This window comes from Quercus lobata, chromosome 2 (assembly GCF_001633185.2).
Source record: "Quercus lobata isolate SW786 chromosome 2, ValleyOak3.0 Primary Assembly, whole genome shotgun sequence".
NCBI lineage: Eukaryota > Viridiplantae > Streptophyta > Magnoliopsida > Fagales > Fagaceae > Quercus > Quercus lobata.
The window spans coordinates 12,836,263-12,863,119 of NC_044905.1; the positions used below are offsets into that span (position 1 = coordinate 12,836,263).

General features: G+C 37.1%; 3 protein-coding genes across 3 annotated transcripts; 1 reads left to right on the top strand and 2 right to left on the bottom strand.

Annotated features, from left to right (window-relative positions):
* Positions 1-8,289: 8,289 nt before the first annotated feature.
* On the bottom strand, positions 8,290-9,721 carry LOC115959561. The gene is made up of 3 exons (XM_031078005.1): positions 9,257-9,721; positions 8,884-9,088; positions 8,290-8,351 (listed from the first exon to the last, which is right to left on the bottom strand). The coding sequence occupies exons 1-3, from the start codon at positions 9,719-9,721 to the stop codon at positions 8,290-8,292; spliced, it is 732 nt and encodes a 243-aa protein (XP_030933865.1).
* A 501-nt stretch (positions 9,722-10,222) lies between these two features.
* Positions 10,223-10,672, bottom strand: LOC115959570. Its single transcript, XM_031078014.1, has one exon. The coding sequence runs from the start codon at positions 10,670-10,672 to the stop codon at positions 10,223-10,225; it is 450 nt and encodes a 149-aa protein (XP_030933874.1).
* Positions 10,673-16,017: 5,345 nt separating this feature from the next.
* Positions 16,018-23,162, top strand: LOC115974546 (calcium-dependent protein kinase 29-like). The gene is made up of 8 exons (XM_031094950.1): positions 16,018-17,037; positions 18,505-18,648; positions 20,318-20,470; positions 20,762-20,877; positions 21,682-21,849; positions 22,064-22,191; positions 22,613-22,712; positions 22,800-23,162. The coding sequence occupies exons 1-8, from the start codon at positions 16,335-16,337 to the stop codon at positions 22,881-22,883; spliced, it is 1,596 nt and encodes a 531-aa protein (XP_030950810.1). The 5' UTR covers positions 16,018-16,334; the 3' UTR covers positions 22,884-23,162.
* Positions 23,163-26,857: the final 3,695 nt, after the last annotated feature.

The following is a 26,857-nucleotide window of genomic DNA, read 5'->3' on the forward strand; positions in this document are numbered from 1 at the left end:
TTGAGTGGGTGTACCAAACGGAACCTGGTGTGTCTACAACATTAACTCCCATCTTTTTAGCTAGCTCTTGAACACTACTTTCTAGTCTTCTCAACGTTGTCCTATCATCTTTGTTACCTTTGGTGATGTTGGGGTCCGCTAAAGGTGTTTATGCTTCTAGCGTTTATACTGTGTTTGAACCAGTAACCTTTTATCTATAAGAAGTGATGATGTGAGCCAATTAATGATGATCCAATGGTTAAATAGTTTGACCTGCTAATGATCTAAAGGTTAAGCGGCCAACCTAGCAATGGAATACCTACAAAACATAAAGATCAACTTTGGTTGCATTAGCCTAAGCTCCCCTAATGCTTAAGTTATGTTAGTGGTGACCTTACTAGAGAGAGCACTATTTCTTAATACAAAAATTTCTTATACCTATCTCTGATCGAGAGACTCTAAATTCAGGGGCTTGCTTGTGACGTATTTTGCTATTTAATTGTAGTCATTTCCTAGTAGGTTGTGGCCTTAAATAATAGCCACTAATGTGGCCATCATGGATGAGATTGGGGGAGCTGCCCTTGTTGTGGGCCAGATTCTAGGCTTACAATCTTCATGTTTTCTTTTCTAGGCACAAATTCATCAATGGTGGTGAGGTGGTCATACTCATCCCTTGGGTTGTGCTTGGAGCCCAAGTCTACCTAGATGTTGAATTATTACTTCATTCAAAGGTCATTAAATTGCCTAAATGGTGAGAATGACTGAGCTATATAGTCCTATATCCCGAAGTTGTAAGATATTCCATATTATAAATGGTCGTCCAGACTACCCTATCATGTTGAACGATCTAAAATGGCTTGATTAAACAATCTCTTCCACATTAGGTTTAATGTAACGTGCTATTGCTATATAATTAACTTGAACTCGTTTTAATTTATTATTTCATTTTTAAAGAAAATGCAAATTTAACCATTTATGTAAGGACTCAATTTGTAACGATCCCCAAACTTATATTAGGTTCGAACGCTGAAGACCCAAACAATAAATTTGTACAGCGTGAATATAAAAAAACTAGATTAACTTCAAAAGAAAAACGATTAAACTCAACGTTTCTTAGATGGATTAACACAAATATTATAATCAATTTCTTCGTCAATCAAGCTAAGTTTTTATTTCATAAGGTTTTCCTCTAAGCGTCCCTTGTTTTTAAGTTCCGATCCCTCTTCTCAATGCATTCTTCTACGTTATATACTACCCCGTTGGTGTTATCTTTACCACACACGTGTAGGTTAGATTTGAGGAATCCCTTCCTGTCCCATCCAACACTTCCTGGATCCTTTAACCAGCAGCTGTAAGGCTGCTTCATCACTGTTCAGGCATCACCTCCACATTAATACGGCCAGAGAGTTGGTTGAGAGACAATTAATGCAGAGGTAGCTGTTGTTTAAGATATTTGTTTACCTTTTCTTTCTTACCCTTGGTCCCATGTCTCACCTTTAGTGGTAATGTAATTCTGAAGTGCGTTTGTGACAATATGGCGTTCAGGTCTTCCTCGGACACATATTGCCGAGAAGGATTTTGTCCTCGGACGAATACTGAACTCACCTCATGTGATATCCACTCTTCTTTTCATTTGGTTACCCTTATAACCTGATATGGGCCTCCTCGGACAATTTTACGTCCTCGGATGGGCCACAGGCCCAATTAACACGGTTTTAATAATTATTGATTAACCGGCCACCACAATAACCCCTCAAAATCTTGCTTTTCGACTCCTCGGGAGAAAAGATTGATTTTGATGTCATAAGTCCATATCCTTTTATGTTTTGAGCACACTCCTAACGCCTCAGCGTCCCGAGCGTGGCAGCATTAAATTTTGGCGACGCCTCTGTCTTCCACGTTCAACGGTAAGATGTAAATCGTATGGTGGGGGGTCTGTCTCGTTTTGCGAGCGGGAAACTTCCTGCTCATAACTTCTGCACGACTATAAATGAATTTTCAAATCAATTCTCTCTCTTACCTTCAACAATCACACAATTCTAGAGATTATACACTGAACCTGTCTTTCTCCTTTTTCGTCGTTTTCCTGGACATCTACAAATACTAAAATCTTGTCCGAGGACTCTCTTTCAAACCTGTAAGTCTTCTCAAAACCTTTACAGCTTTCATCTTAAACTTGTTAATTTCTCTACTAAACCCTTTAGGAAAATGGGGAAAAAGGAGGGTACATTTTGAGGTTTGGTTGAGTCCGAGGAGGGTATGAGGAGTTTTCACGCTAAGTATAGAATCCCCTCAACAGTGGGTATGAGGTACGCAGCCCAAGGGAAATGGGCCGGCGCTAGAAGAACATGGGAAGTGGTTATTCCCATGATCGCCTTTATAGAAGGTGGAATGACCATCCCCATGGGAACTATTACTAGGAACTACCTTAGGTTCTTTAGGTTATCCCCTACTCAGTGTGCCCCAAATATGTTTAGAGTCCTAGGAAGTATAGAGGCTTTGAATGAGAGAATGGACCTAAACCTGACCCATCATGACGTGAACTGGGTGTACAACCTCCACCATTTGTCGGGGTAGGGATATTATCTCAAGTTGAGGTATCCTGCGGTGAGACTAATTCAGTACCTTCCCACTTCAAACAAGAACCTAAAGGAGGATTTCCTTATCTTCTCTGGGGAATGGCATGATGATCTGCCATGCCCCGTGGAGGAAGGAGTACCAGGTGGGAATGTAGTCATAGATTCATAACATTTAGTTTACACATACATGTTTTTCCCCCTTTTCTCTTTTTTGTTTTGAGTCTTAGTATTCTTATCCTTAATGACGCTTCGTTTCGATTCAATGACTTTGCAGATAGACGCTCTACCAAACCCAAACTTGGTTTAGTCAACAAAGCAAGTTTAGACAGAGTATTGAAAGCAGAGATATACGTGAATGAAGCCGACAGTCAACTCCGGGCAGCCCATTTAATCCTCGGCTACACCCCCATTTCATTTGATTTCCAAGCGTCGAAGTGTGTGATCAGAGCCCGTGATCCTCGACTTTAACGTATTAGTGTGGCCTACAAGGGATTCGTCGTTCCAGAAGGTTTTCCTCTTCCTGAGGACGAAACCCGCACTAAGCCCTTTTTTGTGGCTGCTATCTCAACAGGAGCCTCTTCATCCCAGCCTGCCTTCGGGGAAGAAGAAGTAAAAGAGGAAGAGGAAGAAAGAGAAGAAGAGGAAGAAGAAGGAGAAGTTGTAGAACTCTCAGACTCCTCGGAAGATTTTGGGGTTTTTGATCAACTTATACACTCCGAGGAAGATCCTGACGAGATAGGGATACAAAGAAAACCCCAAAGAAGTTTGATAAAGTTGATTGAGAATTAGCTCGGGAAGAATGCGCCGGCAAAATCAACGCAATCGCAGATTCCTTCTCTTCCCACCAAGTCTCCTCCTCCTGCTCCTCACCATCCTTCTCATCAACTTCCCCAGCCAGTCAGACCTGATGCTGCCGAGTTAAAAAGGCACAGGGAACAGAATGGGAAAGATGTGGTGGATGCTGGCAAGTCTCGTCAGACCCGCAAGGAGGATGCCCAGTGAGCTGCAAAGCAGCAAAAAACCAGCCATCTTACTTAGCGAGGCCAGGAAAGGTCTGACACTCAACCTCCTGAGCCTCAAGCCTGGCTACCAGCACCCATGCATGTCGAAGAGCCCCTACGAGATAATGCATCTATTAGGAACTTTAACGGCGGCATTGGGTGTCACATAGCCTCGGCTATAGAGGAGGCCTTGTTGCTCCTAAGAGATATGGCCGAAATAAAGAACGCGAGGAAGAATGAACTCATCCTCAATAATAAAAGATACTTAGGCATGGTAAAGTGCTAACTCTTTTCTTTTTCTTTTTCTTTTTGTGATTATTACTCACTGATGTGTACTTTTTACTGACTATAATGCTAATTTATTCCTTTTAGGTCATCCAAAACACTTTTAAGCTGGATGAGATGCTTAATCGTTGCTACAGTCAGCTAGACGATGAAAGGAAGCAATGGGCATCGGCTGTACAGACTTTGACACAATCCGAGCAGGACTTGACTGCTGCAAGGAAGAAATTACTTGCCGAGGAGCAAGCTCGCAAGAGCGCTGACTTGACCTTGGAAGGCTTCCAAAAGCAAGCCGAGGATCAGAGAAAGCGCTTGCGTGAAACAAATGCAGAACTAAAAGCTGCCCAGGAATAAATTGCGGTCCTTAAGAAGCATTTGGAGGAAACTCAAAAGCAGAGGGAGCAAGCTGAAAAGTCCATGGAGGAAGCTGAAAGAGCAAAAGCCGAGGCCGAACAGGCAACGAATGAGGCCAAACAGAAGGGCTATGAGATCAGTGTAGCTGAGACGGAGAAGACTTTGAGGGCCAAGGTGCCAATGGTGTGCCGCATCTACTGCGCCCAAACTTGGGATGAAGCCCTTAACCGAGCTGGGGTTGAGGCTTCATCCGAGTTAAGGAGGCCAGAGAACGTGTTCTACCCTAAAGCAATCCGCCCCTCAACTCCTCCATCCAATCAAGTTGAAGCCACTCCCTCAACCGTTAATCCCAATGAGGAGGTTTTGCCTCCAAGTCTTCCTCCTCCTAGCAACCAGAACTAGCTAAAGAGAATACTGCCCCTCCAGAAGCCTCCTTGGACAAGACTGCAGTAGCTTCTGAGGCAGAAGTGGCCTCCCAAGGCTTTCAACAAGATTTGGCCTCCACAGTCTTGCCAGCTGGGGGAGCTATTAAGGATAAAAAGGGAGTCACCACCTCGGAGGCAAATAAATCAGTCAGTCAAGCTCCAAATTAAGTTGAAAAAATAGAACTAATTTTGTAATTTGATTAGGACTTTTGTAAGAATATTTATGTTTATTTGCTTATTGTTGTTGTTATTTTATCTTATTTTTGTACTTGTTCACTATGTTATCTTAATTTGAATGGATTCATTTTGACTATCTTTCGTTTGTAAGAGAAAAAATAACTTATAAACATTAACAATTGGCGATTAAAAATGGGTGATAAACAATAATACTATAAGGACTCAGGGAGACATTTTGGATACATACGTATTCTTTCTAATCAATTGAAACTTTAGAGAATGTTCAAAAGTTGAATAAAGTTGGGTCTTCAGTACTTCAATTGTACATTAAATAATGTTCATAGGCTTCTATTTAATACTTCAGTAGATGTTATAGGGCATTAATTTCCACTAATTTTGTGGTTTGAGGACCTAACGTAACTTAGTTTCTGTTTAACACTTCAGTAAATATCATAGGGCATTAATTTCCACTAAATTTTTGGTCCGATGACCTGACATAACTTAGTTTCTGTTTAATACTTCAATAAATATCATAAGGCATTAATTTCCACTAAATTTGTGATCTGAGGACCTGACATAATTTAGTTTCTGTTTAATACTTCAATAGATGTCATAGGGTATTAATTTCCACTAAGTTTGTGGTCCGAGGACCTGACATAATTTAGTTTCTATTTAATACTTTAATAGATGTCATAGGGTATTAATTTCCACTAAGTTTGTGGTCCGAGGACCTGACATAATTTAGCTTCTGTTTAATACTTCAGTAAATATCATGGGGCATTAATTTCCACTAAGTTTGTGGTCCGAGGACCTGACATAACTTAGTTTTTGTTTAATACTTCAATAGATGTCATAGGGTATTCATTTCCACTAAGTTTGTGGTCCGAGGACTTGACATAACTTAGTTTCTGTTTTATACTTCAATAGATGTCATGGGGTATTAATTTCCACTAAATTTGTGGTCCGAGGACCTGACATAACTTAGTTTCTGTTTAATACTTCACAAGATGCCATTAGATGTGGAAACGCAAGATGCGTGATCGGTATAAATTAAAAGAAGACCCAAACTCAATTACTTTCATTAATAATAATACCTCTTGAGATTATTTATATTCCAATGATGGAGTACAGTTTTTTCATTCAGGTCTTCCAAATAATAGGCTCCTATTCCGACTACTGAAGTAATCCGATAAGGCCCTTCCCAATTAGGCCCCAATTTTCCCCAAGCTGGATTCTTTGTCGTTCCAAGAACTTTCCTTAGCACCAGATCTCCTATTGCTAATGGTCTCAGCTTTACATTAGTATCATAGCCTTACTTGAGTTTATGTTGGTAGTAGGTCAATTGGATCATTGCACTCTCCCTTCGCTCTTCAATCAAGTCTAAACTTTTCCCCAACAACCCATCGTTACTGTCCGAGGAAAATGTGCTAGTCCTTAACGTTGGGAATCCAGTTTCCAGAGGGATGACGGCCTCGGCTCCATAGGTCATGGAAAAATGAGTCTCACCTGTTGACCGTCAAGGCGTTGTTCGATAGGTCCAGAGAACATGTGGCAATTCCTCTACCCATTTTCCTTTTGCATCGTCCAGTCTCTTCTTAAGTCCATTGACTATTACTTTGTTAACAGCTTCAGCTTGCCTATTCCCTTAAGGATAGGCCGGAGTGGAATATCTATTTTTTATACCTAAGTCTGAACAGTACTGCCTGAAAGCCTTACTATCAAATTTAAGGTCATTATCCGAGACAAGAGTGTGTGGTGTTCCAAATCGCGGAACAATATTCTTCCAAATAAACCTCTTAATATCTACGTCTCTGATGTTAGCCAAAGGTTCAGCTTCTACCCATTTAGTAAAATAATCCGTGCCGACCAGTAGATGCTTTTTGTTTCCTAAGGCTTTACGAAAAGGACCGATAATATCTAGCCCCCATTGAGTAAAAGGCCAAGGGCTGGACAGAGGGTTAAGAATTCCTCCAGGCTGGTGGATGTTCGGAGTGAACCTTTGACACTGGTCGCATTTTTTAACATAATCCTACGCTTCCTTCTGCATATTTGGCCACCAATATTCTTGAGTAATGGCCCGGTGTGATAGGGACCTTCCCCCTGTATAACTTCCACAAATGCCTTCATGCAGCTCCTCTAGGAGTGTCTCTGACATCTCGAGATGTACACAAAGTAGGTACGGCCCAGAATATGACCGTTTGTATAGCTTTTGGTCCTCGGATAACCAAAACCGAGGAGCTTTCCTCCGTATTTTATCAGCTTCTATTTTCTCTTCGGGCAAGATGTCATTTCGAGGAATTTCAATATGGGATCCATCCAACTCGGTGCTAGATTGACTTGATGAACCCGAGGTGCGTCGTTTTCTGGTGAGGTGGGTGTATACAAATCTTCGACGATTATCACCCGAGGAAAATTCTGTATTGAAGATGTGGCAAAGGTTGCCAGGGAATCGACATGGGTATTTTCACCTCAGGGAATATGCGACAAGACAAAAGATTCAAATTTCGTTTGCACACGCCTAACTTGATTCAAATACCCCTGCATTCTTGGATCTCGGGCTTCCAGTTCTCCTTTCACTTGGCCGACTACCAATCTTGAATCCGAGAATAATTCTGCTATCTTTCCACCCATTTTCTGGATCATACTCATTCCCATCAATAAAGCTTCGTATTCTGCCTCGTTGTTGGTAGCTGAGAATCCCAACCTCAAGGATTTTTCAATGATGATCTCTTCAGGGGATATCAAAACTAGCCCCAGTCCTGCCCCCCGTTGGTTTGCTGCTCCGTCCACATATACCCTTCAGGAGGAACCGCCTTGTGTGGATATCAGAACAATTGATTTTTCATCCATGTCACTCTGCTTCATGTTAGCTTCTTCTGGACACTCGGCGAACTCAGCTACCAGATCGGCAAGGACTTGGCCTTTCACAGAGGTGCGAGGCATATACTTGATGTCAAAAGCACCTAGGATTGTGCCCCACTTAGCAATTCTCCCAGTGTAATCTACACTTCTGAGTATGGACTTGAGAGGTAACTGAGTCAAGACAACCACAGTATGGGCTTGAAAGTAATGTGGAAGTTTGCGTGTTGCATGGACCACCGCCAAGATGGCCTTTTCCAATGATAAGTATCTCACCTCGGCTTCATGAAGGGACTTACTTACGTAATAAACTGGTCTTTGGACACTGCTATCCTCTCGTATTAAGACAAAACTAACTACATGAGGGGCAACTGCCAGATAAGCAAACAGCACCTCATCCACCTCAAGACTAGACATGATAGGCGGCCTAGACAGATACTCCTTCAACTGTTGAAACGCCACAGCACACTCCTCGGTCCATTCAAATCCTTTCCACTTATGCAATAGAAGGAAAAAGGGACGACACCTCTCGGCCGATCTGGAGATAAATCGGTTCAAAGTAGCAGTCATTCCAGTCAGTTTCTGCACCTCTTTTGGATTCCGAGGTGCTTGTAAACTATTGATAGCCTTAATCTAATCTGGGTTCACTTCAATTCCTCTATGAGTCACCATGTATCCCAAGAACCTTCTGAAACCTACACCAAAGGAACACTTTGAAGCATTCAGACATAGCTTATGCTTTCTCAATATTCCAAAGATGTTCCTAAGATCTTCTACATGCTCAGACACCACTTTACTCTTCACTACCATATCATCGATGTAGACTTCAATGCTTCTACCCAGCTGTGGTTCGAATATTTTAGTCATCATCCGTTGGTAGGTAGATCCTGCATTTTTCAAATCAAAGGGCATCACTTTGTAATGATAGTTTCCAATAGGGGTGACAAAAGTAGTCTTCTCTTTGATCGTCCATTGCTAGCGGTATTTGGTGATATCCTTAGAAGGCATCCAAGAAACTCATCCTAGGATAACCAACGGTTGCATCCACCAACTAATCTATCTTCGGCATGGGAAATGAATCCTTAGGACAAGCCTTATTGAGGTCTGTGAAGTCCACGCACACTTGCCACTTTCCTGTCTTCATCTTTACCACCACCGTATTGGCCAACCATTGAGGATAAAAAACTTCTTTGATAGCCCCAGCCTGCCTGAACTTGACCACCTCACTTCTGACAGTTTTAGCGTGCTCTTTTGATAGTCGCCGAGGTGGCTGTCTTTTGGGAATAACAGAAGGATTCACGTTGAGTCGATGACAAATGAAATTCGGATCTACACCTGGGGTTTCATATGGGCTCCATGCGAACACATCTACATTTTCTCTGAGGAATTCCAGCAATCGTTCCTTCTCTTGCAAAGGCAGTTTAGCCCCAACCTGGAAAAATCTTTCCGGATCATCAGCAACAATTACCCTCTCTAAGTTTTCACACTTTACCTCGTCGGCTGGTCCATCTAAGGGCAAAGCTGGGGGTTTTAATTGCTATAATCTATTATCGCCGGTAGCCGAGGTCTCTGCCTCTGGCCGATATTGTATAGCAGCTACCAGGCATTGTCGAGCTGCAACCTGGCTTCCTACTATCTCCAATACTTGACCTTCAGATGGGTACTTCACTTTCTGATGTAAAGTAGATAAGACTTCTCTCAAGGTATGAAGCCAAGATCTACCCATAATAGCCATGTATGGAGAGAAAACATCTACAATAATGAAGTCTACTTCTACCACATCCATACCGGTTTGCACAGGTAGTCTGATCTGTCCTTTTGAAATGACCATTCTTCCCTCAAAACTCACCAGAGGGGAACTGTAAGCGGACAGGTCTTCAGGCTTTAAACCTAATCCTTTATACAAATCTGGATACATTATATTAACAGTACTACCCTGATCAATCATCACCCTTTTTACATCGTACCCACCAATTCTCAGCGTGACTACCAGAACATCATCATGGGGCTGTATGGTTCCAACTTTATCCTCATCCAAAAAATCCAAAATCAGGGGGATGTCCATCCTGGCTCTTTTTGACGCTCGGCAATGCTTCTCGGCTGGAGATCGAAACACCGACAGTACCCTAGAAGGGCAAGATCTAGTCCTCCCTGGAGCAGCAAAAATAACGTTTATTGTGCCCAGGGGGAATCTTGAAGAAGCGTCCCCACGCACCTCTGAGCTTGCCTGGCCTACCCTACCATTGGAATGATGCAAGAGTTGCTTCAATTTCCCCTCTTGGACCAATTGCTCCAAATGGTCCCATAAATTCCTACAATCCTCCGTCGTGTGCCCATGATCCTGATGGTAGTGGCAATAAAGGTTCAGGTTGCGTCTCTTAGGCTCTCCTGCCATCTTGTTTGGCCATTTAAAAAATGGCTCATTCTTTATCTTCTCCAATACTTGCTGCATCGGCTCCCGAAACACTGCATTAACCACTTGGGTGCCAGCAGAACCTGATTGCCTAACGAAGTCTTTCCGAGGTCGGTTACTATTGTAACGGTCTGACCTGAAATCCCTCCTCTCTTAAGGGATTACTTTAGCCTTTCCTCTTCCCTGAAGTTGGTCTTCTTCTACTCTTCTGTACTTGTCAATTCTATCCATCAATTGGTGTACATTGGTAACAGGTTTATCAGTTAAAGATTTTCTTAAATCATGATCAGCTGGAAGACCGGCCTTGAAAGTACTTATGGCCACATCATCATACTCTCTCTTTATTTCATTAAACATTTTCCAGTACCTATCTGAATAAGTTTTGAGAGTCTCGCCCTCTCGCATGGACATAGACAGTAAGGATCCCAAAGGCCGAGGAACCCTACTGCAAGTGATAAATCGAGCGTCAAAAGCCCGGGTAAGCTTTTTAAAGGACTCAATAGAGTTGGCCTTTAAACCGTTAAACCATCTCATCGCCACCGGACCCAAACTTGATGGAAAGATCTTGCACATCAGGGCTTTATCCCTGGAGTAGATAGCCATCTTTTGGCTAAAATGGCTAACGTGTTCTATTAGGTCTAACCGGCCATCATACAGGGTGAATGTGGGCTAATGGAATCGCCGAGTAAGAATCGCATCTTCTATATTCCTTGTGAAGGGTGATTTGGAGACTTGGCTTAACACTTTGTTCATGGCGTTGTTCCCCAAGCCCCTGCTAGGCGGGCTTTTGTATCTATGCCGATGGCTGTGCTCCTTTTCATAGGAGAAAGTCTCACTGGGCAGGGTTCTGGATCTCCACCTATAACTAGCTCCATCCGTCTCCTCGGATGATGGTTCGGAGCAAGGTGGGGAACGTTCCCGCCAGGTATGGCGCAACTCTCTTTTCAACTCGTCAATCTCACGCTACAGGTTCCTGTCATTTTTTGCATGGGAAACATGACTCTTCCCACGAGAGCGACTTTTGGTGGTATGAGTTGTGCGCACACTCCCCTCACGGCCTTCTCTCCGTTCGGGACTCCGGTGCGGATTACCATGCTGGGAGCCTCTTGACTCTGCTTGGTGTAGGTTGGCATCTACTTGATGTGGTCCTGCTTCTTCCATCATGAACGTTGAACCAGATTTCTTTTAATCTAAATCAAGCTCTTCCCACAGAAGGCACCAATTGTAAGGATTCAATTTATAACGATCCCCAAACTCATATTGGGTTCAAACGTTGAAGGCCCAAACAATAAATTTGTAAAGCGTGGATATAAAAGAACTAGATTAATTTCAAAAGAAAAACGATTAAACTCAACATTTCTTAGATGGATTAACACAAATATTACAATCAATTTCTTCGTCAATCAAGCTAAGTTTTTATTTCATAAGGTTTTCCTCTAAGCGTCCCTTGTTTTTAAGTTCTGATCCCTATTCTCAATGCATTCTTCTACGTTATATACTACCTTGTTGGTGTTATCTTTACCACACACGTGTAGGTTAGATTCGGGGAATCCCTTCTTGTCTCATTTAACACTTCCTTGATCCTTTAACTAGCAGTTGTAAGGCGGCTTCATCACTGTTCAGGCATCACCTCCACATTAATACGGCCAAAGAGTTGGTTGAGAGGTAATTAATACGGAGGCAACAGTTGTTTAAGATATTTATTTACCTTTTCTTTCTTACCCTTGGTCTCATGTCCCACCTTTAATGGTAATGTAACTCTGAAGTGCGTTTGTGACAATATGACGTTCAGGTCGTCCTCGAACACATATTGCCAAGAAGGATTTTGTCTTCGGACGAATACTGAACTCACCTCATGTGATATCTACTCTTCTTTTCATTTGGTTACCCTTATAACCTGATATGGGCCTCCTCGGACAATTTTACGTTCTCGGATGAGCCACAGACCCAATTAACACGGTTTTAATAATTATTAATTAACCGGCCCCCACAATTTAAATTTGAGATCATTTTGAGTTTGCCCCCTAAAATTTAAAATTTGTGATTTAGACCTCTAACATTATATAATCTTATGATTGAGACCTCTAAGAGTCTAAGGCTCTAACGTTATATAATCTTATTATTTAAAAATAATAATAATAATAATAATAATTCTCACTATAATCTTTATCAACTGTACTCACTACAAAAGATAAATTTACCCCTATATCTTTTGACTCCTTGGAGGCAGAAAATGTAGTAGTACCGAAAATGCTGCCACAATGGGTTGTGTGATGAGGGTGATGAGGATGATGAGGAGAGATATTACTTCCTTCGTTGTCCTCCTCATCCTTAAAGTAGGGTAGGATAGCCATGGAAATTTTTGGCAAATGGAGAGGAGGCTTTCTTTCTTTTTTTCTTTCTTTCGAGGCATGCCTCCAAGGCACGCAAATTGCGAATATAGACTCATATATATAGTCCCCACTCCTCGACCGTTGTATAAAAGGCTTTCCAATCCGCATTTGTGTAGAACAAGTCGTTGTCCAATTGAGACCACGCAAGCAGCCATTATCTGATGATCACGTGATAAAATCTGCATAGATTTGATGTATTGAACTTCTAGTCACAAAAGTGCGTGCATGTGTGAATGTGTTCTCTCAAGAGGAGAAAAGAACAAAGTTGGTGTTAAATTAACAAGAGAATAGAGGAGATTATTCGATCCACTCCCTCTGTTGAGTGCTGTTTGATCTTAGAATCCGATGAACACCACAAATAATATAGATATACTGTTAGTCTTTGACTATCGAAATTTTTTATTCCTTTTAGAGATGGGTCCTTTAATATACTTCTTAAATTTAAAAAAAAAAAAAAAAAAGTGCTGGGTGCATAAGACTTAGAGCATTCCCATTGGGACTGCCGAATGGTAAATGTTGGACAGATTTGGCATTAAAGTCCAAAAATCACCCAACACCTGGACTTGTAAAAGCTTAGAATTGCAAAAAACTTGCAATACTGTTACAGTATCATTGTAAATTTACGATGGTACTGTAGAGTATTGTAAAACAAAATAATAATTTTTTATTCTCACCTATAAATATCTGCCACTTTCTCTCTTTTCACATTGTCTCATCTCTCTCTCTCTCTCTCCAGAACATTCTCGATCTCACATCTCTCTCACAGTGGTTCATTTTTCTGGTGTGGTCGTGGGTTCGACGTTATCTGGTGGTTCGACGACGTGGTCCTAGCGAAGTGGGTCGAGATCGGTGTGGTGGTTGATCGAGTGGGTCGAGATCGTCGAGTAGTGGAGATCGGCATGATTTGTGGGTTTTGATCGAGATCAGTGTGGTTCGTGGGTTTTGATCAACATGGTTCACAGGTTTTGATCAGAGGTGAAGATCGGCGTGGTTCGTGGGTTTTGATCGAACAGTCGAGATCGGGTGGGTCGTGGGTTTTGATCGAGCAGTGGATTCAGCATGGTTGGATTTTGGATTCGGATTGGTTGGTTTGGGTTGGTGTGGTGATGTTGTGGTGGTGGTGATTGTGGTGGGTGGTTGAGAGAGAGAAACAAAGATTAGAGAGAGAAGTGAGAATATTTTTATATTATTTTTATTTTACTTTATATTATTTTAATGTGTAGTATCTAGTATGGTAAAATAAAAATTTGAATGTTAGAAGCGTTGTAAAATACTATAGTATAATTGATAAACTAATTTTTTGAGATAGTAAAATAAAATAGAATATATGAAAATGTGAATGCTCTTATGAGTTATGACATAATTTCCAAACCCACACGTTAATGAGACTTGAATCTGCGCCTGACGGATACAGACATTTGCCAATTTCCTTATTCATACATTGGTGGGGTATGCTGATTGCTGAGCTTGCCTTGTCTAATGACTCTAATATAGACTATCCATTATTTATTACTACTAGTCGCTAACCCGTGCACACAGGAAAACTATTGGAAAATAATAAAGCATGCATATATTAAAAGACAATTTAAATTCATGTGTGCTTGCAAGGGATACATACCTAAATAGTTCTTGTGGTAGAAATAAAAGCCTTATCTTTGAGATAAAGAACTGATGTAATGCTAGTGAGATCCACTATATGGCCAAACCTGTAATCCAAAACAAAGAAATCGCTAAATTTGAGACCAAAAGTTCATATATATAAAAAAAAAAAAAAAAAAAAAGTTGAGACAAATCCCAGTTCTTTCAAAAGCGATTTAAAATCTACTATTGGGTATATAGAATATTATCTATGAGTTTTATTGTTGAATTTTAGTTGTTTAGTACTTGATAATTGATATCCAAACCTCAAGAATAAATAACAAAGAAGCAATTAAAACATACAATGATGATCAATTACAGAGACATTGATCATCATTGTTGACTGAAAAAAAAAAAAAAAAAAAAAAAAAAAAAAAAAAAAAAAAAAAAAAAAAAAAAAAAAAAAAAAACTGATGCACGGGAAATTCAGCCACTAAAGTAGTAATATATAAATCTCTTAAAACCTAAACTTAAACTTGAACCTGAACGTAAAGACTAAATGGTTGAGAAACATTGTTTAACTTACCAATTCATAAAATATATTCCTTCACAGGCAAAGCTGCAAGCTTATACAGCCCAAATGGTATAGAACTATTTACTTCCATACGCTGATAATATTGAAATTTAAAATCAAGAATCTGTGAAGCATGAGACTGCAAAGAATGACAGAAGTATTAGTAAAATAAAGCTATTCAATTAGTATACTATAACTTGAAGACCAGTCAACCTACGACACATCCTTACCTTGGGAAAAATTGGAATCAGTTCATATTGAAATTTAAAACCAAGAATCTGTGAAGCATGAGACTGCAAAAAATGACAGAAGTATTAGTAAAATAAAGCTATTCAATTAGTATACTATAACTTGAAGACCAGTCAAATCTGTGAAGCATGAGACTGCAAAGAATGACAGAAGTATTAGTAAAATAAAGCTATTCAATTAGGATACTATAACTTGAAGACCAGTCAACCTACGACACATCCTTACCTTGGGACAAATTGGAATCAATTCCAGAAAGATCTTATTATCTGGCTGAAGTTCAAAACACTCCAAAACCTATATACCTTTGAACTTCTCTCCTCAATCAATTTTGTCAGCATTTCGTGACCTAGATCCTGCGTTGCAAATGTTCTATAAACCAAATACATCAGGAAAGCAAGAGAAAACGCATAAATATTTAGTCCTTACGTTTAGGTTTAAGTTTAGGTCTTAAGAGATTTATATATTACTACTATGTGGCTGAATTTCCCGTGACATCAATTTTATATTTTTTTTTTAAATTTATTTTTATATTATATTTAAAAATTGTGCTGACGTAGAAAATTGTGAAAGTTTCAAAAGTTTCGGTTTTATATATATATATTATCTATGTGGCTTTTATTTGGGGACCAAAAGATTACGTGAAATCTTAAGGGGCCCACAATCCAACGGGCTGCAACTTGGGCTTCCAAAAGATATTAGGCCTTGTAATACATAGCCATTAACCAGGGGTGTAATTCTGCCACGTCATCAGGGAAACTTATATATATATATATATATATATACACAAAATAAAAAATAAAAATGCTGTGTTCTGGGGGAATTTCAAACAACTGGCGTTACTGGCCAATAATAAAAAAATTAAAAAAAAAAATTCTATGTTTAGTAAACTTACATTATTAACCCACAAAAAAAGCAAATAATATATAAAAAGTGTATAATATATATATATATATTTTTTTTTTTTTTTGGAATAGATTTATCTTTCTTTTTTTTATCTTCTTTTCGTAACACAACCTTTCGTTAAAAGAGGGGGTATAATCCAAAACCATACAATAATTTTCCTTAAAATCAAACTAAACCGTAACGTAAAACACACGTAAAACAAAAGTTAAAAATGCTTCTCTTAAGACAAAACAGAACCGAACACTGTACAGCCCAGACTGTCTCTCTCTGTCTTCTCACTCTCTCTCTTAGCAAAAGCGTATCTGAGCAAAAAGAGAGAGAAGAAGATTGATGCCCAGGACCATCCGAGAGGCAAAAGCAAAGCACAAATAGAAAGAAGAAAGAAGAAAAAAAAAAGCAGTGTACTGTAGAGCGGTTGAAATCGAACTTCTCGAATTTTTTTTGTTGAAAAATATGCTCTTGCAACTAAATTGAAGATTATAAAAATTCTCAAAAGCACTACAAGCTAAAACTCTCTCTCTCTCTCTCTCTCTCTCTCTCTCTCTGAGACCTTCCTCTGTCTTTCTCAATGGGAAACTGCTGTAAGAAATCCCGTGAAATCCCAATCTCCTCGGGTACCTCCGATGACACACCACCTCTACAACAATTTCCAAAGAGTACCCAAGAACGGTTTAGCCCAACTACATCAAAAGACGCCACTCTTTCTTCCTCTTCCTCTTATTCATTCCCAACAAAGCCTGCTCCTCCTGCAGATGAGGTTGGAAAAGTTCTTAAAAGACCTTACGTTGATATCAACTCACTCTATGTTCTTGATAAAGAACTGGGTAGAGGTCAGTTTGGGGTTACTTATCTTTGTACAGAGAGAGCCACGGGACGAAAATACGCGTGCAAGTCCATTTCAAGGCGAAAGTTTCTGACTTCAAAAGATATTGAGGATGTGAAGAGGGAGATTCTGATACTGCAGCACGTGACAGGGCAACCCAATATTGTGGAATTCAAGGGTGCTTATGAGGACAAGCAAAATCTGCATTTGGTCATGGAATTGTGCACTGGTGGCGAGCTTTTCGACCGGATCATCAATAATAAAGTGGGCTATTCAGAGCGTGAAGCTGCTTCGATTGGGAGGCAGATTGTGAATGTGGTTCATGTGTGTCATTTTATGGGGGTGATGCATAGGGACTTGAAGCCTGAGAATTTCTTGATGGTTAGCAAGGATGCTCATTCTCCCATTAAAGCTATAGATTTTGGTCTCTCTGTCTTCATTGAAGAAGGTTAGTTATATAGTTTGTTCACTTCGTTGCACTATTTCTATCTTTCTAGCTATTGCGGTTGCCTTCTATTGCTTCATTTGGTTCGATTTTTAATAATCAATTCTGCAAAATGAGTGTTTTGTTTTGTTTTGTTTGCATATTTCCTTATCCATGGTTTATCCATTCATTTGTTGGAGGTGCTTTCATTAGTTTTTAATATCTCAACCAAGAAAAAAATGGTGATTTGATGCATCAATAGCAAGCTGGAAAGGGACTTTGCTCAGAAGTGCCTATAGAAATCCAAAACTTGCGTTAAAGATTTTTGTGGATGCCATAATGGGTCAGCTTGACGAAGTCAATGGTGAAAAAGACTAGTCAACCACGTAAACGGGTTTAATAATTAAAATGAAAAGGAACACAAAAAACACGTCGATGTGGTTCCATCACATGGTGACAACTAGCCAACTAGATGTAGTGTAGATATTACCTTCAAATTCAACTGGAGAAATTCTAGCAGATATATGAAAGTCTTGCTGCTATGTTCTATTTAGCAATAATAGCTTTTGCGGGAATTTTTTTTAAGTGTTTATTATCAGACAGAAAAATACATTAATCGATGTGAGATATGTCAGAATAAGAATTAAATGATTAAATTCACAATTTTTCGAACAAATTAAGCTTTTGAGACAAATTGGTACTTTATCTTGGTATCAAAGCATTGATCTTGATTTTGAACCTAGGAGGATTTGGACCTACACATGAGGAGTGTTAGAATAATGATTATATAATTAAATTCGTCATTTTATAACCACTTAAGCTTTTGGAAAATTGGTAATTTATCAAGCAAGACATTCCACCATCTTGCTTCTCATGAGTCGAACACTAAATATCCCTTGGCACCATTTCACTATAAAGACTGGTGTATCCTGTATACTTTCTTTGATATCATAAAAATAATTTGAGTTATGAATTGGTTTGAGCTTAATATTAGTTATGATAAAGCAGATGATGGCTTCCATTTTAACACATAATAGCCTGAAGGTAGCTGCCATTGGTATCTGTAATATTACCATTGTAGTGTAAAAAGATAAAAGAAGAAGTTATAATGTTCATGATTGCAATCCTCGTCTGGATGCTTCAAATTTTTTCGTCACACATTCATGTTCATTAAAAAAAAAAATGTTTGCCTTCTCTGTATAGTAATAACTATGCCAATGATTTTTGTGGCAAGATACATTGCCATCAATTTAGATAAATGCAAGGCACTAATGCAGTATATTTTGATTGGTCTCATGAATGGATAGCAGATTTCTTGGCTTAACCTTACCTTTTAATGTTTCTTACAAGAAAATGAGGAAGAGGGGAAAATGTAATCTCTACTTTACGAATTTGTTTTCTTTGAAATTATTATATTTACATGCAGGGATATTTTGGTTTAACCAATTTCTCCATTCACTAATACTGAACAAATGAATTTATATTCTTCAGGGAAATTGTACAGGGAAATTGTTGGAAGTGCATACTATGTGGCCCCAGAGGTATTGCAGAGAAAGTATGGGAAGGAGATAGATGTGTGGAGCGCTGGAGTCATTTTATGCATTCTTCTAAGTGGGGAGCCTCCTTTTTGGGGAGGTAGGTAACGTGTTTGCTTACATTTCAGTTGGTATTGTTTATTTTTGGGTAATTAATGTAAGTTTATTACCAAAGAAGTTTTAATTCAATAAAGCTCAAAATATGCAGGGGTCCTAAACTCCAAAGTACTCAAAGAAAATAGATTTTTCTAGCCAACAATAGCACACTTGCATCCCAAGAGACCCAATACTAGCATTAAATCCTAGGTCTAAGAATGACTTTCACAATTGCCAAGAGCTAATTAGTATCTCTTTGGATTTCCAACGAAAATGTCCAAGGTTCAAATCCCTCCTCCCCCATTATAATTATTGAATTTATCCCAAAAAAGGAAGAAGCAAAGAATGACTTTCACAACCAAAGAGCCTAGGTTATCAAACAATAGCTATGTGAGATCCTGAAATTTATCCCCCTTTTATGGTGTTTGCACTAGAGGGAAAATTGGAAGTTGTGTGACTAGATCTCCTTGGTGAAAATAAGGAATGACTAATTTTCATCGTTGTCTTCTATTGATGGATCTTCTCATCTAACTTCCTTCTATTCTCCTCTCCCGAGGATTTTTCTTTAACATATTGGTTGCTTATAGAATTAAGATCCACAATATTATCCAATTTCCTTGTTTCTTCATGGTTAATTGGAATTCATGTCAAAAGGATCTCATACATATACCACGTTAAAATATTTCCTCTGATTTACTGAAAATACCTTTTTGACATTTCAATTAGTATTGCAATTGGTTGTTGTTGTTGCAACTAATATTGCACCCAAAAAAAAATAAAAAAATAAAAATAAATAAAAAATAAAAAATAAAAAATAAAAAATAAAAAACAAGAAGAGGTAAAACAAATATAAAAATTACCACTTAGGAGTTAGGATCCTGGAGACATTTGACCAACAACTAGGGGTGGAGCCACATACACTTGAATGGGGACGATTGTCCCCAATGAAACTTTTTAAGAATTTAGGGTTGGTTCAAGATTTTAGAAGAGTTTTGGGTACTTGTCTATTATCCCCACTAAAATAAGGTATCGAGTTATAATTTAAAAAAAAAAAAAGTAAATGATGTTGCAATAATCAAAGACTCCTCTAGTTTCCTTTACGCTTTTTTCTCATTCAATCAGACCATTTGAACAAGTTCATTTTATTTCAATTGAGTCAATTGTTTGGTTTTTATATGCAATGAGGGTGGCTTGTGGTTTATAATTTACATTCCATAGTTTTAATATATTAAAATTATTATGTTTAGTATGATAAAGTGAAATTGATTCATGCGAATTTTGACTATGCTCTAATTTTTTAATTATATTAATTTTTTGGCTGAAAATGCATTAGATTAGATTGTAAATTTCATATTTTAGTTGAGTTAACTTTACAACATTACACTTACCCAAAAAAAATTGCAACACTACTCTATTAGGCTTCAAAATATTTTTAAAAAGCTCGTTAGGACAATTATAAAGTATTATTTGTTTGTTTAAAAATGATATTTGAAAAACAATTACTTTGTTACTTGCCGGTAATCCATCTTGTAATTTCAGTTTCTTGAGTTGTCTTTTGGTTTACAAAGAGATACATGTTACCAGTCCAAAAACTGATATCTTGCTGTCAGAGCATGTATTTTGTTCTGATTTTATTTCTACAATTGATGTGTGAATTAATTTTTTTTTTTCAGAAACTGAGAAAGCCATATTTGAAGCAATCTTAGAAGGCAAACTTGACTTTCAAAGACCACCATGGCCTTCTATATCTGCTAGTGCAAAGGATCTCATCAAACAAATGCTAACTATTAACCCTACAAAACGAATTACTGCAGCTGCCGCTCTTGGTTAGTATATAATTCTTTGTGAACAGTTCAATAGGCTTACTGCTTTTGAATGAGTTCCAATCAAATTAAGCCTAAAATACCGAGGCTCTTGGTTAAGTCCCACACAAATCTATGGCTTATATAAGATGTTTTGGTTCAACGAAACAATTTAAGATGCTCACTGTATTGCACCCTTCTTTTTTTTTCTTTTTTTCTTTTTTTCATTTCCCTATTTGGAGCTGTAGAACATTGTTTCACAGAGAACTAAACTAGCTAACCATTAATATCATTTGCATTATGCATATAAACCAGAACATCCATGGTTGAAGGAAGATGGTGACGCATCTGACAGACCTATTAGTAGTGCCGTTCTAATTAGGATGAAGCAATTTAGAGCAATGAATAAGATGAAAAAACTCGCTCTGAAGGTATGATTTGACACTATCTCTTATAGGTTTTTAAGTTATTCAGAACTTGATATTCAAATTGTTACATGATTTGAGTTGTTATGTGTTGAATCAGTGTCCAGAATGATTGCAAGTATCTAGTCTTATGCATTATTATATGTCCCAAGGAAACAAACTAACTCAATTTCACTAACGTAGCATTTGGATATAGAAATGCGGCCTTTAAAATGGAATCATCAAAGGATTACTCATGAAAACTGATACTGGAGTGGAAAATTGATTATGCAATTTTTTTCAATTCAGAAAATGATCTAATACATAATCTTTTGTAGACTATTTAAAAAAAATAAAAAATAAAAATAAAAAAACTTTTGTAGAGTAGTATTGAATGTTTTGAAAAATAGAATGAGCTCCTTTCTAGTGCCATGTGAAGCATTGAATGTTTTCATTTCCATGGGACTTCTATCTGCTTCCTTGTAACAGTTAAATCTGTGTGTATTGATTTTGTAGATCTGTTAAGTGTTTATAACTAGGAAAGGCAATCAGATTTCATCTAAAAATAAAAAATATTTGAATGTTTCTTTCCTTATGCAGGATACACTGATATAGAGTAAACAACAATTGTCTAGGCCAGTTTCTTAAAAAAATTTAGTATCCTGGTTAGGCCGCTGGTCTTTGTACTAGTGCTTTACCGATAAGTTCTTGATTTTCTTCACAAGAACCTATGGTTAGACAAAGTAACACTGATTGATTGATTGCCTTAATTTTCTTTTTGGCCTTTTTTCTTACTCGTTTTCCTAGTAACTGAAATTTGATTTTTGGAAGGTAATAGCAGAGAACCTATCAGAAGAAGACATAAAAGGTCTGAAACAGATGTTCAACAACATGGATACTGACAAAAGCGGTACAATCACACTTGAAGAACTCAAAGTTGGATTGACCAGGCTAGGATCTAGGCTTTCTGAAACAGAAATTAAGCAGTTGATGGATGCCGTAAGTACTATAGTGCTATCCTGTTCTCCTTTTTATCAGTTTGCTGATTTGGGGAGAGAGAGGGGGGGTGGGGGGTGGGTGGACTATTCATTATGATTTTTAACAAAATTGTTTTAACTCATTGACTTCTTCAAGAAATAAGCTCAAGTATTTACATCATTTCCCTTTGGCTTGCCTTAATGAGAGAGTTCAACCTTTATATTTCTTCTGCCAGGCTGATGTTGACAAGAATGGGACTATTGATTATTCAGAATTCATTACTGCTACTATGCATCGCCATAAACTCGAGAGGGAAGAGCACTTGTATAAGGCATTCAAGTACTTTGACCAGGATGACAGCGGGTTAGTATGCTGATTTTTTTTTTTTTTTTTTGGCCAAGTATAAACAAGGGGATTCAACCTCTAAAACTAAACTACAAATAAGGGAATGGATGCCATCGGGCCATATGACTATTGGCTAGTATGCTGATTCTTTGAATAATGCACTTACCTTTTAAATAATGCTTAAACCTTTTGCCCAAATCATTTTTTTTTTTTTTTTTTTTTTGAGGAAAACTCATCTTAGTGTTCCCCTGAATCAGAATTACCTTTCAGGTGAGCAAATTTCCAAATATCTAAGGGGACTGAACGAAATTTTCAAAATCAGATCTTCATTTTTACATAATTCAAGTGTCTAATTTTTTTTTTTTTTTTTTTTAAATGCTAGAAGTTATTGAACACTCACTTATGATATTTTCCTATGCACTGGTGTAAATTTTTCCAGATTTATCACTAGAGAAGAACTAAGAAAAGCTATGACTCAATACGGAATGGGGGATGAAGCTACTATCGATGAAGTACTTGAAGATGTTGATACTGATAAAGTAATTATCTTGACTTGAATCCTAATCCTCAAATTTTCCCCTCTTTCCCTTAATTTCTTTCAATGCTAATTATTATTTGATATATAGGACGGGAGAATCAACTATGATGAGTTTGTAGCCATGATGAGAAAGGGAACAACGGATAATGGTGCGCAACTCAGATTAAGTTAATTGCTTATCCTATATACAAAGTTAAAACTTCCAAAGTTCTATGTTGCCTGCCTCTGCAAGAATATCAATCTCTATCTCCAGTGTCCACTCTTGTGTATCAATATCTATGCCATTCCCAAGGTTAATAAGCTCATCAGACCAATGTTGTAATAGTTCATAAATAAAAACCCAATAGTAATAACCTGTTCAAAATGAAATATCTATTATGTTTCAACTTTCAAAACTTGCTTTCCCATGTATCAAATTATCAACAGAACATCTTTCTTTTCTTTTTCTTTTTGTCCTTTCTATTGGCTTTAGCATTTAAAAAATGTTGTTGTTCCAAGACCATCATCTCGAGAATTTGTCCCGTTGTAACTGAGTCGCATAATGAAGGATTTGAGGACTGTGGTTGTGTCTTTAATAAGGAGACTCGAATGTGAAAGCGAACAGCATATTTTGACGAAGACGCTAAAGTAATTGACTTCACATGGAATAAAAGGGCAATAATTGATGAAAGAAATAGAATCTAACATGCTTCACCAAGCCAACAACTACCGTATTATCAGGGTTACAGTCATGCTGGATTTTTCTATTTGCTTTGAAAGTGGAAGGACAAGGATGTCAAACGGTTCCTTTTACACGTGTTTGCTACATGTGTTTAAACGCATATTTTCAGTTTTTAAACAACATTATACATATTTTTTCACTCACACATATTTCTAAAAAATATAAACAACATTACTAAAACAACATTACCAAACGGCCTTTCTGAATGTCTGGATTTGGATATAGTGCAATTTACCACTTGATTGAGAGATGTAAAAGTTTTAAAATAATTTTAAAACGTAATAAATTAAAACAGTAGTGAACACGTATGAGGTTAAATATTTTTATCATCTTAATTTTTACATCTCACAATCAAGTAATAATGGTCAGGGCAGAATCTAAACTCAAAGTATCTTGCCCCGTCTTATGTTAGACTATACAAGTTTTTTCACCCCAAAGTTCAAACCATAGTTATAAGAACCATATGGAAACGATGGTTGAATTGTCAAACCATACATATGAAAGAAATATCGAATTTGTTAAAAAAAAAAAAAAGATTAAATTTTAAAAGGCAATTATTGAATTGCAAAATTTTGTTTAAACCATCTGATTTTGTATTGTTAAGTTATTTTGATCAAGTATAATTTTCTTCAATTTTGTACTTTTATTTATGGGTTTTTAAGTCTTTCACTTTTAAAATTAAAATAAGTACTCAAACGATCAATTCAAGTGTCCTATTTTTTTAGTCATTTATATATATAAAGACACATTAATTTCTATATTTAAATTAATTTTTTGAACAATGATATTCTATTAATTTCTATTTGTTATATTTACATATTCATGTTTAAATTGAATAACATCTCTTTTTTTCTTTTTTCAATTTATCTTCATTTTTATGTATTTTCAATTATTTTATATATTTTTAAAATAAATAAATTATTAATCCAATAAACTAATGAACTTTCGTACCACCCAATTTCATTAGTCCAAAAATGGCTCGAGGGAAGCAAACTTGTTTCACTACCAAAACCCTGTAAAAGAGTGGACATTAATTAAGAATAACAAAACATAACCTAACACGATAGTCAGAATACACTTAGCATCCTTAGCTAAAAGTTTTAGTTCTCATATACCTTAGCCTTCTCAAAAAAATTATTTAAAAAAAAAAAAAAAAAAAAAAACCCTCACAATCTAAACTTCACTAAACTCATCTCACCATCTCAATACCACACAGCACCAAAAAACTCCATCACATGTTCTTCACCTACCTAAGCATGTACTAAGAAAGAAAGCTTGTTTACTGTTGTACACAATTGGACACGCGTTGTCTCTCTTCAACTATACTAAGGACGTGTTTAGATACCGCTTATTTTGTTGAAAATTGAAAACAATTAAAAAATATTTTTTGGTTACTATTCATTAATGAAATCACCGTGTATTTGCCTAATTACACTATTCATGTCCCATGAACAGTGCAAGAGGCGCTAGATTAAAAAAAAAAAAAAAAAAGCAAATGCAGGAAAATAACTCCTATCCAAATGTATACTAAGTGTGCGTTTGGGTATAGATGAAAAATGAAAATTATTTCACTATTCAGCTTAATTTTGCTACTATTCATGTGCCCCACTGCACTTTTTGACACTATTCATAGGTCTCACTGTACTATTTCAACTAATATTTACCTTTATCTACAGTACTTTCAGTAATAATTTTTCAGTTTCAGCAAAATAAACAGTATCCAAACACACCCTAAATCTGCCTACTTTTACTTAATGGTTATAATGGAAGAACTCATTCGGCGTTTGGTTCGTTGTGATGTGTTCTTGATATGATGCACTTTACAATGATGCGATATTAAGGTTTTTGGTTTTATTTATTTTTTCTAACATTATCATAATCTAAAATTACAAAATTTATCACCTCACATTAGTCTCATGACATTCCTAAATAATGTAACATTGTATTCTTATATTGAAATTACATTAATATAAGATTACAATAATTTAATATTACGATGTAATGTAATATTGGGGCAAACCAAACGCCCCCATATTGTATTATAGTTTTACTATTGATGGATATAATCTATTTATTATTATTGAGATTATGCTTATAAACGAAAATCATATAAGTAACAAATTCAAATAATACAATTTAAATAATCATTGAATTATTAATTATTAGTATAGATATGTTTAAGGTAAAATATTTTAGACACAGTGGAAAAAGTAATTTTAATCAAGTAACTAGTGAACAAATTTGATGTTGTTCGATTTAAAAAAAAAAAAAAAACATGAACTACATTTGCACATATAATCTAACCTTTTTTTTTAGTGAACAAAAAAATGGGTAGGGTGTGTGACCTGAGTTGGCATCTTCTACTTAAGTGTGACTATAATGACACTCTAGGAGTAAGGGATCTGAATGAACAATAATTATGCACTCATCCCCATTGAGGATGCTAATGAGCATGAGCCAAGAGCATGCAATTTTTTCCACGTACACTTCCCATTGTGAGATTCAATCCTAGGTTCTTCATCTCTCAAACTCTTAGGACACGTTTGGTAAACTGTAATGGTAATTACATATAAATAAGAATAGGTATTACAAGGAATACATGATGTTGTAATGTAATACTTAATACTATTCATTTATTTGGTGACAGCACAATAATAGAACCTTGAAAACAATGAAATGAAAACATTTTAAATCAAACCTAAGATATATTTTAGGAAATATTTTATTTATATAATTATATATCCTAATTTTTTTTTAAAAAAAATTGAAAGAGAGATTAGTTAGTTTTTTATGATTTTTTATTTTCATAATTGTTAATTGCATATGGAAAGTTTGTTTATTTGAAAATATATTAATTTTATAAATTAATACATCTACTAAGGAATAGTTATTACGATCCCTTTAGAAATGAATAGCTATTTCTCATTTTAAAGAATAGTTATTCATAAAGAATGACTAATCCTTTTAATAAAAATATAACCAAATTACTGGATAACTAAACCATAAGAATAACTGTGGGGCTAAGGAATCTGACAACTTCGGCCCACTTTGTATTGGGCCCAAGGCCCGCGTCGAGGAGGAAGAAATAGCCGAGGACGGACAAAGAAAGCCCAAAGGGCCTAGAAACGTTGCCGAGGACGATCCTGCCCTCGGCATCCCAAATCCCAAGAGGAGAACAGCACACCGGCAAAGGCAACATCCCAGGGCGCCTCTAGGAGAAGGATAAATACAGTAGAATACCCATAGGCGTATGGTGCAGGAGCAATCCAAGGGGAAACTGTCACCTCCGCATTGAATGCACCCAACTAACATTCTGGCCGCATTAATGAGAAAATGACCCTTGAACAATGCAGCTTTGGTTGCCGCAACTCACAGAGGGTTTGAGAAGGTGGCTGATGGGACGAGCACTCGAGTAGTGACCTGTA

Bases quoted from the DNA above. Each gene is read 5' to 3' on its own strand.
- LOC115959561 (XM_031078005.1), bottom strand. From the start codon at position 9,721: ATGGACATCCCCCTGATTTTGGATTTTTTGGATGAGGATAAAGTTGGA. The intron at 9,089-9,256 runs GTAGCTGCTATA...AGATTTTTCCAG, and splicing joins TTGCAGCTCGACAATGCCTG to GTTGGGGCTAAACTGCCTTT. The intron at 8,352-8,883 runs GTGAGGTGGTCA...CCTTTGGTGTAG, and splicing joins GCACGCTAAAACTGTCAGAA to GTTTCAGAAGGTTCTTGGGA.
- LOC115959570 (XM_031078014.1), bottom strand. From the start codon at position 10,672: ATGGCTATCTACTCCAGGGATAAAGCCCTGATGTGCAAGATCTTTCCA.
- LOC115974546 (XM_031094950.1), top strand. From the start codon at position 16,335: ATGGGAAACTGCTGTAAGAAATCCCGTGAAATCCCAATCTCCTCGGGT. The intron at 17,038-18,504 runs GTTAGTTATATA...TATATTCTTCAG, and splicing joins CTCTGTCTTCATTGAAGAAG to GGAAATTGTACAGGGAAATT. The intron at 21,850-22,063 runs GTAAGTACTATA...TTCTTCTGCCAG, and splicing joins TTAAGCAGTTGATGGATGCC to GCTGATGTTGACAAGAATGG.